The sequence below is a fragment of the Nilaparvata lugens genome, chromosome 3, assembly GCF_014356525.2.
Source record: "Nilaparvata lugens isolate BPH chromosome 3, ASM1435652v1, whole genome shotgun sequence".
NCBI lineage: Eukaryota > Metazoa > Arthropoda > Insecta > Hemiptera > Delphacidae > Nilaparvata > Nilaparvata lugens.
Window position 1 is genome coordinate 66,666,235 of NC_052506.1, and position 16,876 is coordinate 66,683,110.

General features: G+C 33.7%; 1 protein-coding gene across 1 annotated transcript in view; it reads left to right on the forward strand.

Annotated features, from left to right (window-relative positions):
• Window positions 1-214: 214 nt before the first annotated feature.
• The window catches only part of LOC111050435 (eukaryotic translation initiation factor 5B), a 91,806-nt gene continuing 75,144 nt past the window's right edge, over window positions 215-16,876 (forward strand). Inside the window, exons 1-7 of the mRNA XM_039424364.1 lie at window positions 215-411; window positions 1,712-1,789; window positions 3,517-3,697; window positions 5,170-5,724; window positions 6,292-6,379; window positions 8,388-8,599; window positions 9,496-9,742. Coding sequence (XP_039280298.1) covers window positions 365-411; window positions 1,712-1,789; window positions 3,517-3,697; window positions 5,170-5,724; window positions 6,292-6,379; window positions 8,388-8,599; window positions 9,496-9,742 — 1,408 coding nt within the window. The 5' untranslated portion in view covers window positions 215-364. The remainder of the gene's footprint in view (window positions 412-1,711; window positions 1,790-3,516; window positions 3,698-5,169; window positions 5,725-6,291; window positions 6,380-8,387; window positions 8,600-9,495; window positions 9,743-16,876) is intronic.

Here is a 16,876-nt window from a genome sequence, read left to right on the forward strand (position 1 = left end):
CGCCTACGGCACCTACGGCTCGTGCGTAAACGTTTCTCTTGGTGCAGTAAGAGTGCCACTTTGCGCACTAGTTAAACAAATAATTAGTACAGTAATATTTTTTAATGCTATGGTAATGGATCCGAGCTTGATTCATTATAAATTATATTATATTATCTGATGTTAGACAATAATTTTTTAGGGAAATTTTATATTTGAATTGCCAATGTGCTGTATGACGTGACGTCACACGTCAGTGACGTGATCAAGATCAAGTCAACTTGGCTGTTTGCACGTTTTGTATTGAACAGATAATTTTATTTTTATTGTTAATGTTTCACTGCCGTGTTGTAAAAAATAATATTAAATTTAGACTATCACCACAATGGGAAAAGCTAAGAAATCAAAAAAGCTAGGACGAGAAGATGATTTGTAAGTTTTTTTTAATACAATCTGCTCCATTCTAAAGGTCATCCATTCTAACCTAAAAATGATTTCTTTTTGTTTATTTTTATTGAAGTAAAACAAGAAAATTATAAAACTATTGTCTAAACTTGGCTTAATCCTGTTATTTCTTTGTAGTTTTTAGATAAGTAGGTAAATACCTTCATGTATATTAATTTCGGCAATAGTGCCAGGATACCAAAAATAATGTTGATTCACCGGTCCATTTTCCGTTAATTTATTTGTATTATTAGCTTTATCCAAGTCCTGCTTAAAATTATACAGTATTATTGATTTTTACAATATTTCACCGACTTGAGTTAGCATACTGCAATTCACTAGGGTTTGATTCTCATAAGTTTATTCAATGGTCTCAACTACATGTAGGCCTAGGCTTACTAAATAAAAAAAGGCTTAAGCCTATCCCTTCTAATTCTACTATGAACATTGTCCGTATTCAAAAAAAATAGGCTTTATCTTACTACAATCTCTGATAATGGCAAGAATACATTTTATATATATCTATTAATCTAATCAGGGGGCTTCTTGAAATCTGCATTTGGGTCGTAATATGCTAATAGCACAGTAATTGAAACATTAATTTTTATATCATAATAATGGGCTTATTACTAAACTAAGAAAAAAATTTATTCATTTAACATAACACAACTACTAGAAATGTACCACAGGCTTGAGATCAATACGGTTCTAATTCTAATTTATACGACAGTTCCAATGTAGCTAGGTTATGTGTCACTTTTACATTTTTGAATTACACTACAATTCACAATTTAATACAAACAAGAAATATAGATTATTAAATTCAAATATGTATCCCATATCTAATTAAACAGTAACCATACTTCTTATTATAATATGAATTGCGAGTATGGCAGTTGTTAGTTGTCTCATTTGTGGAGACATATTTAAAATAATTGTTCCAGTATTAATGCCATACAATTTTTATATCAGGTTAATTAAAGATCAGGAAAATACAGGTTCTTTTTAAATTGCAATAAGATAAATCTCTAGTTTTATGTTTATATTTATGAGAAAAGGCTGTAGACTTTCTTTTTATAATTTGCAGTTGTTATTGCTTCTATTATTACTTTTCATCTTTTGTAATTGAATTCCTTTGCATATTTTTTGTATACTCATGCAATCTTCAAATCATTCAATAGAGCTGATAAAATGTAAATTGCGCATAGCATATTTGTCAAATAATGAAAAATATCAAGACTTTGAAATCTCTACTTAAATGGATTATTAACACATTGTTATTTTTCAGGGAAGATGATATTGACATCAAAAGTGAAGATGGGGAGAAGAACATCAAACCCAATGAAAAAAAATCTTCCAAATCCAAGTTGGTGAACAATTCATTATTGTTTCTAGGAACTTATAAGTAGCTTAACTATATTAAGTACTCTAAATATCTATTTCCCTAAACTTTATTTTCGTATAAGTTTAATTGAATTAGAGTTAGCGAGTTCTAATCGTCCGTCTCTGGGTTTGTTTGTATGTTCTAAAATAACTTTTGAACAATTTGATCAATCAGCTTCAAATTTTGAACACGACACATATTCTTCGAACCGTTTTACAGATCAAGTTTGTTGGACCACGAAATTGACTCCCTCCTTCATCTTTTTTTTTTAAAGTGTAGATCACCAATATAACTTTGTATAGTGTATTCTATAGACTCAACAATCAAGAGAGGAAAAACCATTCAAAAGTCATATGGAATATTGTAAATTGTTTTCCATAGATCAGCGTCATCTTTAAAAAAGATTATAATATTTATGTAAAATTGGTTTGTGTGCGCCATTTTAAAAAAAATAAATATAACTGTTTAAAATTGGGTCATTCTTTTTGAATACTATAAAATTTGTACTAATAATATTATAATCTTTTTTAACGATGACGCTGATCTATCAGCTTTGATGTAAAATGGGTTTGCGTGCACCATTTTTCTGAAAAAAATATAACTGTTTAAAATTGGGTTATTCTTTTCGAAACATCCGGTATAGGCCTAATTAGTTACAATTATTCAAAATAGAATAATTGATAATTGAATTATTCATAGTTCCTGAAGGTGCAATTGTTTCAGCCGCGCGGCCAGAGTCATCACATAATAATAATTTATAAATTCATTAGATTTTAGCGGTTAGAGTAAGAACCATGACCGTTATGGCGGCAGATGAATTAGAAGTGTTGGCTACTATATTGCTTTCACGATTCATATATGAAAAGTTTGTAGGTTATGAGCTCCAACCGCGACGACTCTAGCCGTGCGGCTGAAGTTGTCGCTAAGGAATGTTTGTTTGTATGTCTGACAATACATTTTGAAATTCAGACACAAATTATTTGAACCATTGTACAGATTACGTTCGTTGACCAAAAAATGGCCTTTCTCATTTGTCTTTTTTAGGGAATTACACGTTAACATTGAAAGTGCCAAGAAGAATATCATTAGAAATCGGCAAATGAGCTGTCAGCTAGATTATCAACTGCATGCAATCAATAAGCCTATAACTTCTCTCGACTTTCCACTGTTTTCAATAGCTGACAGAATATTAGAGGCATTTTGAGCGAGTTCCCCAGCCAGGGGCTTACTAATATATATTTTGTCCTTTATCTATTATTAGAGAAATTGTTCTCTATCACCATGTTCTCGAACTAACTAATGTAAAGAGGATATCAAAATAAGGTCTAAATAACATGTTCAATTATGTTTTAATGGGGGAGGTTGAGTTTATACTTATAAATGGCAATATGTTGATATTATTAGAAATGTCTGATTCTTAAGATTATATAGCTCTGAAAAAGCATTTTTTATTCAAACTATCAATGACTTACATGTTTGATAAATGTAAGTTAATGATTGATCAACTGGAAGTAACGATTGAATGTTCAATCTTGAAGATCAAGGTCCGTTTTTGTTGCTACTCATTTCATTTCACGTTGAATAACAATTGGAGAATGTTGTGTTTATACATTTTTGATATGTATTATTACTCTGAAAAATGTCTATGTCTATTTATTGAATATTTTCAATGTAATTTTAATGATACTTTGTCATGATTTTCTTTTCAGAAGTAAACCGAAAGATGATGAAGATGTGATAGACAGCGATGCAGAGAATGAAATGGATGATAGCAAAAAGAAGAGCAAAAAGAGTCTGAAAAAGAAAAGTGTCGAGGACGATGATGATGTTGATGAAATCACTAATGAAATATCAGAACTCTCAACAAATGATAGAAAGAAGAAAAACAAGGTTAAAAAACAAAAATCAATATTATGGTAGAATCTACTTTTTCCAATTTGGGAAAGTATTAATTTTATTTGAGAAGATTTTTACCTTATCATCAGCACTAATTTTAGCAGAAAGCGATCCTATATTCTTCATTTTAATTCACGAACAGGATCAGTTAAGGTTTTAATCCGATTTCTTAATTTACAACTGACATCTCAATCACTAATCTCATCACCTATCTCAAATTGAATTAATGATACTAAATAAAAATACTAAGAAATTGTCAAAAACCACAGATTTTATTGATAGTTAGAAAGACCGGTTTCGGTTGTCATACCATTGTCAATCTATGATAAACTAAAACTAAATACATGAGCAGAAGAATTTATACTAGTAGGCGATTACTGCTATTGGTAAAGGGCATGAACGCCTGCCATTGGCCCAGCTAGATAGTCTCCTCCCATTTAACGGTATAACAGAAACATCACAAAATGGCGGCTTAAGCAACAGGCTCGCCATGATAACAACATTTTTGTTTTATACCGTTAAGTGGGAGGAGACTGTCTAGCTGGGCCAATGGCAGGCGTTCATGCCCTTGACCAATAGCAGTAATCGCCTACTAGTATAAATTCTGCTGCTCTTGTATTTAGTTTTAGTTTATCAGAGATTGACAATAGTGTAACAACCGAAACCGGTCTTTCTAACTATCAATAAAATCTGCGGTTTTGACAATTTCTTAGTCTTTTTATTTAATATGATACCTTCATGAATACAATTCTCTATTCGTATTTACATGTGATAGCCTATGTCATAACTTCTCAAATACTATTGATTATTCTCATTTACATAGAACATTCTTTCAAATACAATAATCGATACTTTTCAAATACAATTGGGAAATCAGTAGCCTAGTTACGTCTTAGAAGTCTACAATTCGCACTTCCATGAATGGAGGCGAATCTTATTTGAAAGTTTTTATAATCCCACATCCGATGCATCCTTTTCTACAGTGGGGTGTATCTTGCATAACTCACATTCTTGTTCTCTCAAATTGAATAATTCCGTTGCAATGTAATGCGACTTGAGTCCAATACTAAAGATCCAATAAATTAAATTTATAGCTCCATCAAAAAAAAGTAACAAAGATCATAATATAATGACACTATAAGCACATTCATGATTTTTTGTGATTGAAAAGATTTTATCGAAGTAGTATTAAGTATAATAATAAAAGTATTCATTCGATAAGAAAATATGTTGAAAACATAACATTCAGGAATTTTTCTTACTTACCTCATACCTTATCCGCGGGTTTTACAGCCTTCCCGGCCGCTTCCCGCACTCAACATGTCATCTGCCTCTGTCTCTCCATACGTCTCATATTTTTCTTACTCACATTCAATTAATCAATAATTGTTGGTAGAACAGGACTCAGAAGCTAGGAGCTTTCGTAGTAAAACGTATACAAGCTTATTTGTTTATTTCTGTTGCAGGGTAAGAAAAGTGTTGCTGACAACTCAGATAGTGAAGAAGAGGCTGTGAAAAAGCCAGCTGCAAAAGGCAAAGCAAAGAAGAGTGCCGGCTTTGCTCTGTTAGCTGTTTCGGACGACGACGACGATGATGATGATGAAACAGCTGTCGCGCCTGATCCACCTTCAGAGGACGAGGCAGCTGCAGCCGAAGCGGAGAAGAAGAAGGAGAAGGGAGGCAAGAAGGGCAAAAAGGGAAAGAAGAAGAAGGATGAAGACGACGAAGAGGATTTGGACAAAATGCTGGCCGAGTTGCAAATGGAGTATGCCGGAGTGAAGGAGCCCAGTGTGGAGAAGACCGCCGCCGACGAGGAGCCAGCAGCCGCACAAGTGGACGAACCCACCAAGTCCAAGAAAAAGAAGAAGAAGGGAAAGGAGGAGAATGAGAAGGTTTCTGAGGAGAAAGGTGAAGATGATGATGGTGACGAAACAGCCGGCGGCACTGTAAAAACTGCTGCGCAAAAGAAAAAGGAGAAGAAGGAGCGCGAGAAACAGAAGAAAATGGCTGCCAAGAAACAAGTGAGTTTAATGTTTTTCGATATTCTATCAACTACCTACTCCAAAACAAGCAACCGTGTTACAGAATAATGCCACCGCGTAGTAAATAAAAAAAAACTCTGGTATTATTGCAAACTTGAATTTAGTTTGTGTAATTGTTTTCTAATCTTCAGGAGGTGATAAAATTGTAAAGAAAAGAAAATAATGATAAATGTAAAAAACATTTTGGAATAGTGTTATGATACTATACTTTATGCTTTACTATCTTTCTTCAACAGTAACCATTCAGTAGCTAAGTACCTTACGCTATTATTATATTCGTTGTCATAAATAACTATTTGTAATTAACATAATTGAATGAATGTGGGAGGGCTTTCAACAAAACCTTTAGAGTGAATATTTTTATAGATCAGATTTGTATTTACTGACTTCATTGTTAATAATCTAGGATTGAAATCATTGCGATGAAAAATGATATAATAATTTTAAAAGTTACGCTACACTATATTCAATCGACCTTGATAGTCATGTTCAATGAGTTCTTCTTTTACTAGTTTAATTTCTATTGATTGTGTTTTCTTTTGCAAGGACGTGGAAAAGAAACCTCAAGATCAGAATGAACCAGAGACTAATGAACCAGATGCCTTAAAGGAAGGAGACAACGCACAAGAAGAAGGTATTCTCAAACAATATTACTGCTCAATTATGTACCAACAGATATTGATAAATAATACAAAGTAGCTTTAACTTTCTTGTATTTTAATTTAAGGAGGAATAATGTTGGATTTTATAATAAAACAATAATAGTACGGTAACGATTATCCTGGGGGGGGGGGCTCAATATTAAAGTCGAGGAATGAGTGCTTAAATTTGAAAACATTTGATCAAATGAAAATATTGGAACATTAAACTTTTATAATGTTGTTTTAAATCTCTATCTTCTTCACAATACCTTCCAGATCATTTCATTAAGGTACATTGAGTCATTATAAAATATTTGTTTACAAAATAGTTATCGTTTGCTTTCGGTTTATTTATTAGGTCAATAGCATTACATTATAATATGGAAAAGTAAAACAGACGCTAGCCCAAAACCTGTCTTTCTAAATAGTCTAAAGTAGAGTTATATCACAATTTGGAGCCCAACATCATAATGCAATATCAAAAGTTATTTATTTAAGAATTGAATACAATATATTTTCTCGTTATCTATGAGCTAGGTCATTATTTGTCTGATTGAATGTGCTCCTCCACTCATCCATGTTGAAATCATCAGTAAAGTTTGTTTCCTCCTATTCAAATTCTTAAACGTGGTTTGAATTCAAACCTTCTAACCTATCTGAGTTTGGAAATGTATCTTATTATGTACTTCCTCGGCATTGTCCCATCCGTGAAATGCTTTAAATGCTAGTAGCGTTCTTTTTCCAATTCACCATCGAATGCAATAGTTATTTGTGCATCTAGGGACTAAAGTGCAACTTTTTCTCCCTGAGGGAAACTCGGCTACGCCATCGGGCGACAATTTCCCTGAGGGAGAATAAGTACTTTAGTCCCGTGATGCACACAACATTTTTCCTCCACCTACACCAATACCTATAACAATGAATAATTTTACTACATCTTCACGCTTTCACACTATTTCAGCTCTATTTCGATTGTTAGGTTATGTTCAACCGTTGGTGGATATGAAAAAGTACACACCTCTAACGTCATTAGAGGTGTGTACTTTTTCATATCCACCAACGGTTGAACATAACCTAACAATCGAAATAGAGCTACTTATTTCCTAGAGCTAAAATATTCCAAAGATCGAAATAGAGCTCTTTTACTTTTCCTCTACCGACCACGACAGTGTTGCCACATTCCTCATTCTTCAATCGCGGCGTTGTCGGACTTCTTCCCATGTTAATCTTATGGGTTTATTTTTACTCCCTTGGGAGTAAAAGTGATCACTTTTCCCGCTGGGAATTATTTTTAGTCCCATGGGAGGAAAAGTAGTACTTTAGTATTCGATTCCAGGGTGTAAAATGAGACTTTTGATAGTAGGTGGAGGAAAAATTAAATTATTAGGTGCCTTGTAAAGTAACAAGTGTTTCACAAATGTCCAAGAAAATCAAGAGCTTTGCAAAGGCTAAAAATAGACTTTCTACTTGTGATATTTTTCAAAGTTTTTTGATTTGTATATTATTAAGCTATCGAAATGAAAAAGTTTTCTCAGGAGAACATTTTTTTCCGATCATTACTTCTTGAGATATGAGCGCCTGAAGTTTAAGTTTTTGGGACAGTACATTTCAAATTCGGTACGATATATTCCATGAGATTTAGAGGTTAGATTCTTCATGGTATTGTTGATCTAATAAAACAAAAATTTTCTAAGAATATCAATTTTTGAGAAAGTTATTCAATTTCCCAAAAATAACTATGAGTTATTTTTGTTTTACTACATCAACAATACCATGAAGAATCTATCCTCTATGGAAAACTTGAGGCGCTCATATCTCAAGAAGTAATGATCGGAAAAAAATGTTTTCCTGAGAAAACTTTTTCATTTCGATAGCTTGATAATATACAAATCGAAAAACTTTGAAAAATATCACAAGTAGAAAGTTTATTTTTAGCCTTTGCAAAGCCTTAAGATCTAAAGCCTCAGATTCACCGTATCTCTTTTTTATTTAATTTTACAGATGGCGATGATGATGACAAAAAGAAGAAAAAGAAAAAATCGAAAAAAGAGGAGGAAAAGGATAAGAAAGAGAAGAAGGGTCCAGGTAAAAAGACAATAGCCGCAATGCAAGATGCACTGAAGAAATTGCGAGAGGAAGAAGAACGTGCAAAGAAAGAAGAGGAAGAGAAATTGAGACTAGAGGAAGAGATGGAGATGAAGAGATTGGAACAGGTAAGTAGATGCAACTCAAAGCAATATCACACAATCAATGGTTAATCATCGAAGGTGAATATAGAACACAATCAATATATAGTCAACAATCATAATCAACCTTACGTTGGGCACTAACACCTACTTACTTTTCACTAACACGATAAGTATTCTGCCTCCAAAAAGTTGTAACCTAGAACATGGCATGCAATAATAGTAGAGTCATTAATTTTTATTTTGTATTGTATTTATAATAATCTACTTTCTGGACTAGCGTATAAATCAAAATTCGGGGGAGGAACAGTTTTGGGGCTGTGCCTGTTGGTCCTCCTCCCCCAATAATTTTAATGAATAAATGTACATTCTATGAGAATCTAATCATATGAATGATTGGGTTAGGAACAACATGCTCCACCCTAAACAGTTCATCTCACAAAGTTTAATAGGATCAGTTCAAAAAAGTAGGTATGTTCTTTAATTTCATCTATTTGAGTTTTGAGTCCAACATTCAATACAAAACTATACTAACCAGAGATTTGACTTTAGACAGATTGAAACACGAATCAAATTTAAACATTGCACTCAATTATCACAGAAAACTAGAAAAAATTTAGTCATATGAAAAATTTTCAAACCGAAAAAGAAACTCAAACTTACTCTCGAGGTGCAATTCCTAAGCGACGACTGTAACGGCTCTAGCCGCGCTGTATTAACGGCGGTCCTCGACTAAACCAGTTATACAGCGGCTGTATAACGGCTGTAGTATAATAATTGTCGATTATATAAACTACAATAATTGACAGTAATAAATTTACAGCCGTATAGAGCACGGCTACAGTCTCTTTGAGAATCAGTGCTCATTGTATCAGTTTTTAGGAGATTAATAATTGTTTGCAAAATATTATTGTTTTGAATAGGCAAGACTAGAGCAGGAGAAGAAAGAGAAGAAGAAGCAGAAAGAGAAGGAGAGAAAGGAAAGACTGAAGGCGGAGGGGAAGCTGTTGTCGGCAAAGCAGAAGGCGGACCGAGCGAGGGCGCAGGCGATGATCGAGGCACTGCGAGCCAAGGGCCTCGACGTCCCCACGCCGGGCGAGAAGAAGCCTCCGCGCCCGGGCACGCGCATCCGTCCCAAGAAGAACAAGAACGAACAGGCCAGCGACACCGGTAACAACACATTTTTTTCAATACTCCATTATCCATGTATAGAATTGATGAAAATGATGGAAACAGCTTCATATTCATTTTAAAAGGATGATTTGGAAGTAGGTTTCATTGGAGATCCTATTCGAATTAACTACTTTTCTGTCGCATCAAAATTTTGGGCGCCATCTTGGATCCGCCATTTTGAATCCAACTTCATTTTTTTAATGCGAAGGTGGTCATACGATTCATGATTTCGATACAGAATATCAAGAGAAAATGAATGGCGAAAACCGCACATCGATATCTAAAGCCGTTTACAAGTTATTCCCGTTCAAAGATACTAATAAATCATACAAGAATGCAATGCTGAGTACAGATAAAAATCAGACAGATCTATTTTTTTTGTTGAAAGTTAAATCTGTGGCATTGGTAGATCTTGTACCAAGCAACAGAATTATGTTTCTATAAATGTTTATAATAATAAACGCCGCTTCGCCCGCCATGTCCGTCTAGCTCCGCCCCCTGGACCCCCGACTGGATCGTTCAAAAATGAGATCAGCGGGCTCGCTTCGCTCGCCTGCATTTTTCATTTGAGCATGTGTATCTTTGGCGTTATTTCAAATTCCTTCTAACACAACATTATTACACCCCAGCTGAGCTTCTGTACTAAATTTGAACAATTTCTGTTCGTTTGTTCTCGATAAATCTGAGAAAAGGCAAAAAACGCTAATTTTGGGCGTATCTTTGACGTTATTGCAAATTCCTTCTTAAACAACATTATTACACCATAGCTGAGCTTCTGTACTAAATTTGAACATTTTCTCTTCATTTGTTCTCGATAAAGCTGAGAAAACGCTAAAAAACGCAGATTTTGGGCGTATCTTTGGAAATTTTTCCAAATCCGTTCTTAGTGCGCCTCTAAAGGGCCAACTGAACGTACTACCAAATTTGAACGTTTTTGGTCCGGTAGATTTTTAGTTGTGCGAGTGAGTCAGTCAGTGAGTGCCATTTCGCTTTATATATATATATATATATAATATATATATATATATAATATATATATATATATATATATATATATATATATATATATATATATATATATAAAACACGTTCACGTTCATTAAAACTCAGTTTTTAAAAAGAAATTTTATTTGCAAAAACTACATATTAACATATCAAGTGGCTGGAGTAGACTAACTAAAATGAGCGCGCTGAGAGCGACACTAAGCGGTACTGACAAAAATAGTAGTCAGCACATCAATTGTTTAAGTTTACATAATTCCTCCCTCCTTAAGTTTTTTTCGTCCCGAAAAATAAATTTGGGACACTCAAAAATTACAAGAATTAAAATGAAGTTACAAATTAAAGTTTACTAAGATCTAATTTCTAGGTGGTACAATATAGCTTATGGTAGGGGTTGATGATATTGGTACTTGTGTATCAATTCGGTAATTTAGTACACTGGTTGGCTTCTTAAATTTGTAATAAACAATTATCAAAATTACAAGAAGTATAAATGTACTTAGAACAAAAATTACAATGTGGCGTGTCTTAAGGACGAAAGAATCTTCAAAATTTATAAAATCAAAATCTCTAGGTTCAATATCATCAAGTTCACTAATATCTTTCAAATCGATAAGTTTAGTATGAATTTTATTTGGTACATGACTTAATTTTTGTGCGTATGTGGTAACTGAAGTAAACGGTAATTTTACATCTGTCATTTTATCATTGATATCCAGATTGATAAGGAAAGATGAGGGAGTATTTATAGTGCCATTATTGATATTAATTTGATCAAACTTATATCCTAAAATACAATTACAATTTTCGAAATAATTCATAAATGGTCTATCATTAATTATTTCTATTCTTACACAACTATCCAAATCCTTATTATTTACTACAGACAAAATACAGTTATCATGTATAATTTCTCCTGAAGTACAGAAAGAAATAGAAGAGAATTTTTGACAATTGGTCAGTTTCCAAAGCTTTTTGTTTTGAGACACAGATATCGATTTTTCTTTTAATTTCATGGTGTGAACATTTGATTCCATTTCAACAGGATAAGACAGAAGGTCATATTTTTCAAATAAATCGTTTAATTTCGGTAAATGGATAATGTAAGTTATAACAGATTTCGATAAAATACAAGTGCTATTACTAATTTCCCATAAAATACTGGAATCTCTACTAGCTAATGAATAATTCTTATAATTAATTAACCTACGAAAATCATCAAAGCTCAAAATTGATGGATGAAGTTTCCCTTCTTTGCAATACATCAACGAGTTAACAACATCATTTATTTCATCATCCAACAATTGTATAGTCAAAGTAATTAAGTCAACAGCTTGCATATTTTCGACAATATTGGCAGTTTCGTTAGTAATATTTTCTAATGCTTTATTATTTGAATTAATATGCTCAACATCGAAATTAAATTTCTTAATTAACTCATGGTTCATTTCGAAATTATGTTCTTCATTTTTAACAAGATGTAATTCATTATTTTCTATTTTATCAATAACTTTGTCGAGGTGTTCTTTGTCGTCAGCAGTCATAAGTCCTGTCAACCATGATATGGCGTTTCCTAATCCGTTCATTAGTCCACGTTTTACCTTTTTATTTTTATTTTCAGAAATCATTTCTAATTTAAAATATTGGTTGAGTGAAATTTTCTTCAAGGATTCAATAATGTCAGAGGATATGTAAGCGACTTGCAGATTATTAATATGAGTCTGTAATTTCAAAGATTGTATTTTAAGGTCAGTCACGTTAGTAAAATGGATAACTTTGTATGTGTCGTTAATGAGCATAGATTGTCCTATTTTAATCGGAATTATTCCTGCTGTCTTTGTCAAGTCTGTCAGTCTGTACGTCAACGTTGCTGGGATCAGGAACAATAGAAGGATGGTCATTGCCTTCATCTGCAACAATTAGATTATCTTTTACTTTTTTACGAGGCCTTTTCATTCTGTTAGGGTGGATTTTGATTAAATTTCTTTTCAGTTTAAACCTATCACCTTCCTTAGTAGCTGTGCTATACCTTGGAACATTTTTGTGAAATTTCGGGTTTTTGATGAATATCCTATCTGGTATTTCAGGTGGTTCCTCTCTATTTTTGTTACATTTTTCTGTTCGTTTTTCTTTTTCCTCGATTATTTTCTTGTAAACGGCATCATTCAACGCTTGTATTTCTTTGAAGTATTGATTAGCAAGTTCTTCAGTGATTACTGCGGGATTATCCTGATCTTGATTATTTGGTAAATAATTCTGAATTCCGAAAGTTAGTTCATTTGGGCTTAAGTTGAATTGATCTTTTATCGAATTGTTATAGGTTCGCAAAGCTAATCGAAGTTTTTGTTCAACACTATATTTTGGGAATTTAATTTCGAGTCCTTGTAGAATTTCAATAATTGTGGAGTGTGTTCTTTCTATTAGTCCTTGAGATTGGGGATGATAAGGTGTGGTGAAGTAAGTTTCAATACCATTTATTTCAGTGAATTGTTTGTATAGTGCATTGTTGAATTCTAATCCGTTATCGGATTGAATGCATTTTGGAATTGGGAAAACTGAAAGATAGTTGTTCAGATTTTTTATTATTTCGATACTGTTAGCTGATTTCAATGTGTAGGCGGAAAGTCTTTTAGAAAACGAATCGACAATTGTGAGGATTTTAATATTATTATACGTGAAAGTGTCAATCTGAAGTTTTTCGAAAGGTTTAGTAGGTGTGGGAGTTACTTTGAATTTAGTTTTAATTGGGTTTCTTTCATACTTGGTTTTCAAACAGATTTCACATTTATTTACAAATTCTGTTACGTCTTTGTGCATTGCGGGCCAATAGTAGTTTTTACGTATTTGTTTATAATTCTCGTTAATTCCTCTGTGGAAGTTTTTGTCTTCATGACATCGAGCTATTATCATTGTTTGTTCATCTACATCAGTTATGTCGGCGTTTATTCTTTTGTAGATTCGGAATTTTATGTTGGGAACTATTTTGACAATTTCATTAGTCATTGAACTTAGAATTTCTGTTTTTAGAGCTTCAAACAATGGACTTTTATTTGAAAATACTATACCGTACACAGTATCAGGTTTCAAATACTCTCGTATTTCTTCTACGTTGTTTCCAATGTCACGTGCGTCTCTGTATTTGAAAATGATTCTGTTTTTATTAAAGATCTTTTTGAATTGGGGGTTTCCTTTACCTCGTGAAATAACTATTTGGTTTGCTTCAGTGTTTATGATACTATTTTCGTCCATTATACCTATTCTATCATCTGAACTTTCTTGAGAATGTTGTGTCATTAGTGAGTCATTGTCATTATCATTATTAGTATTATTTACAAGGTTTTCGTTGCCAGTTTCCACATCATTTTCATTAATATTATCAATATTTGCATTAACTATCGAATTGTTACCAATTTGTTCATCAAGATCATTCAATATGAATTGAATTGAATTGAATTGAATTGAGTTTATTTCGCCAAATTATACATGATTACAATATTTAAAAAGGGCACAAAATGCAAGCAGCACAACGTAACAATTGTGTAAAATAAAACTTCATGATCTAAGGAGTAATACAATAGGCTAATTATATTAAATTATAATAGTGATACATTTTATAAGAAATAATAAAGGTTGATATCTATTAATAGTGTTATAAATAGAGAGCTTTAGACTATTATAGTTTATCCTAAGATCTGAGAAAATTGCACTGCAAAGCAAATCTAAACCCTAATAGTGAAATAATAATTGCCCACATAGGCCTGATGGGCCTGTTCGTGGGTCAATGAGTTCAGAACTGTATATTATTTATTATTCTACTGATAGTATTATATGTTATTTAATAATAAAGACACACACACACACACACACACACACACACACACACACACACACACACACACCCAGACACGTTGAATACGGAGCAATCGCAATGGCATGGGATATATCCATGAGAAAAGGGTCTACACTTGACAGTCTGTTGACAAAGAGAGAAAGGGGGAAAGAAAGAGGAAATTAGGTAGGCCAATTTAGTGTTGGTAGGCAGATTGTAGCAGCCGCTCACATTGATCTACATCCATAGTCTTCAGCCAGTTTGAGACGATTTTTTTGTATTTGGATATTTTATATATGCCAGGCTGACTAATTTCATGAGGAATATTATTCATAATGGTGTGACACAGAAATGATATATTCCTGTCGCAAACTGAGCGTAAGTTACGCGGGAGACCCGATCGCGCATGCCTAGTAAAATGAGGGTGATTGGACTCTGAATTGAAGTGTATTTTATTCTTAAACATGTACAAAAGAACTGCCTTGATGAAGAGTCGCCTAATTCTGAAAACATCAAAAGTCAGGAACAACTGATCAGATGGAAAGCTTCTGCAAAGGCCAAGGCCTGCTTTTATAATTGTTTTCTGGGTGACTGATAATTCATCTAGTAAGGTTTTGGGCGCACCTCCCCATAAAACAATACCATAGGACAAGACAGACTGGACATATGCAAAATAAACGGTTCTCAGGTGATTTATACTTAAGATTCCCCTCAGCTGGCTGAACACATAAATCATCTTCCTCAACCTACTATTGAGATATCTAACATGAGTGCTCCATGTCAGTCGACTATCTATGCATATACCTAGGTATTTGTAATCATACACGGTTTCTATCACATCACAGCTGCAATCGTCACACCAATCAGCACCGCATGTATGAACCCTCAGTTTAATGTTGGTAGGAGGAGCACGGCTGTCACGTAGAAAAATAGGCAAACATTTGGTCTTTTTAGTGTTCATACTGAATATATTTGTATTGAACCAACTTTTCAATTGCCTCAGCTCACTTGAAGCGATTCTGTAGACATGCTCCCAGCTGTCCCCCTCAAAATAGATTGCGGTGTCGTCAGCAAAAAGCATCATTTTCCCAGACATATTTTCCTGAATGATATTATTGATGTAAACCAGGAATAGAATCGGACCAAGGGTGCTACCTTGGACCACACCATATCTAATGTCTTGTACGTTGCTTTCTACTTCTCCAATGGATACCAATTGGCGGCGGTTCGACAGAAAACTTTTAACCCAATCATGTGCTACACCAGTAATTCCTATGGCCGTTAGTTTATTTATCAGCAAATCATGATCAATAGAGTCAAATGCCTTTGCCAGGTCAATAAATAGTAATAGGATATATTTGTTATTATTTATGCCCTGTCTCAAATAATCACTGAGCTGGAAGAAACAGTTGGAAGAGTTGCGGTCATCCCTAAACCCAAATTGGTTATCTATTAGTATGTTATTATTCTTCAGATATTTGATGAATTGCTTCTTGAAACATTTTTCAATAACCTTAGAAATGAAGCTGAGAAGGCTGATTGGTCTGAAATTATTCAAATCGTCTTTGGCACCAGATTTATAGAGTGGAATGACTTTTGCTAGCTTGAGAACGTCTGGAAAAGTACCCGTAGTGAAGCTTCTATTAATAATGTGTCGGAGGGGAACTATAATAGAGTTAATATTGTTTTTCAAAAGACTTGCTGGTATACCATCGCAGCCGGGTGAAGAACCACCACGCAGCTCTGTAATGCAATTTTCCACATCCAACTCACTTACTTGATACTACTTGATATACTTTCACTCACCGACGGAGGAGCTTCATTGTTATGGAATCTTAGCAGATCATTGATATCAATGTCATCGTACTCATCATTGTTATTGACATTGTCGTTGGCATTGTTCGCATTATTTTCCGCGGGAAAGCCTGGGAATAATTCTGAATCGTCAAAACCTGTAAATTCATCACTACTTTCCATCATATTTACATTGAAAGGCCGTGAGAGACAATCAGCAACACAATTTGAGCGACCTTTTATGAATTCTACGGTGTAATCATACTCTTCCATTAACAATTTCCATCTCATTAATTTAGCATTTGGTTCTTTTAGAGAATGAAGCCATTGGAGTGGCTTGTGATCTGTTCTTAGGGTGAATTTTCTTCCGTACAAATATGGCCTGAAATGTTTCACTGCCCAAGTTATTGCCAACATTTCTTTTTCAATAGTAGAAAGATTTTGTTCAGCGGGATTGAGTGTTCTAGAAGCGAATGAAATTGGGAGATCTTTATTGTCAGTCATTT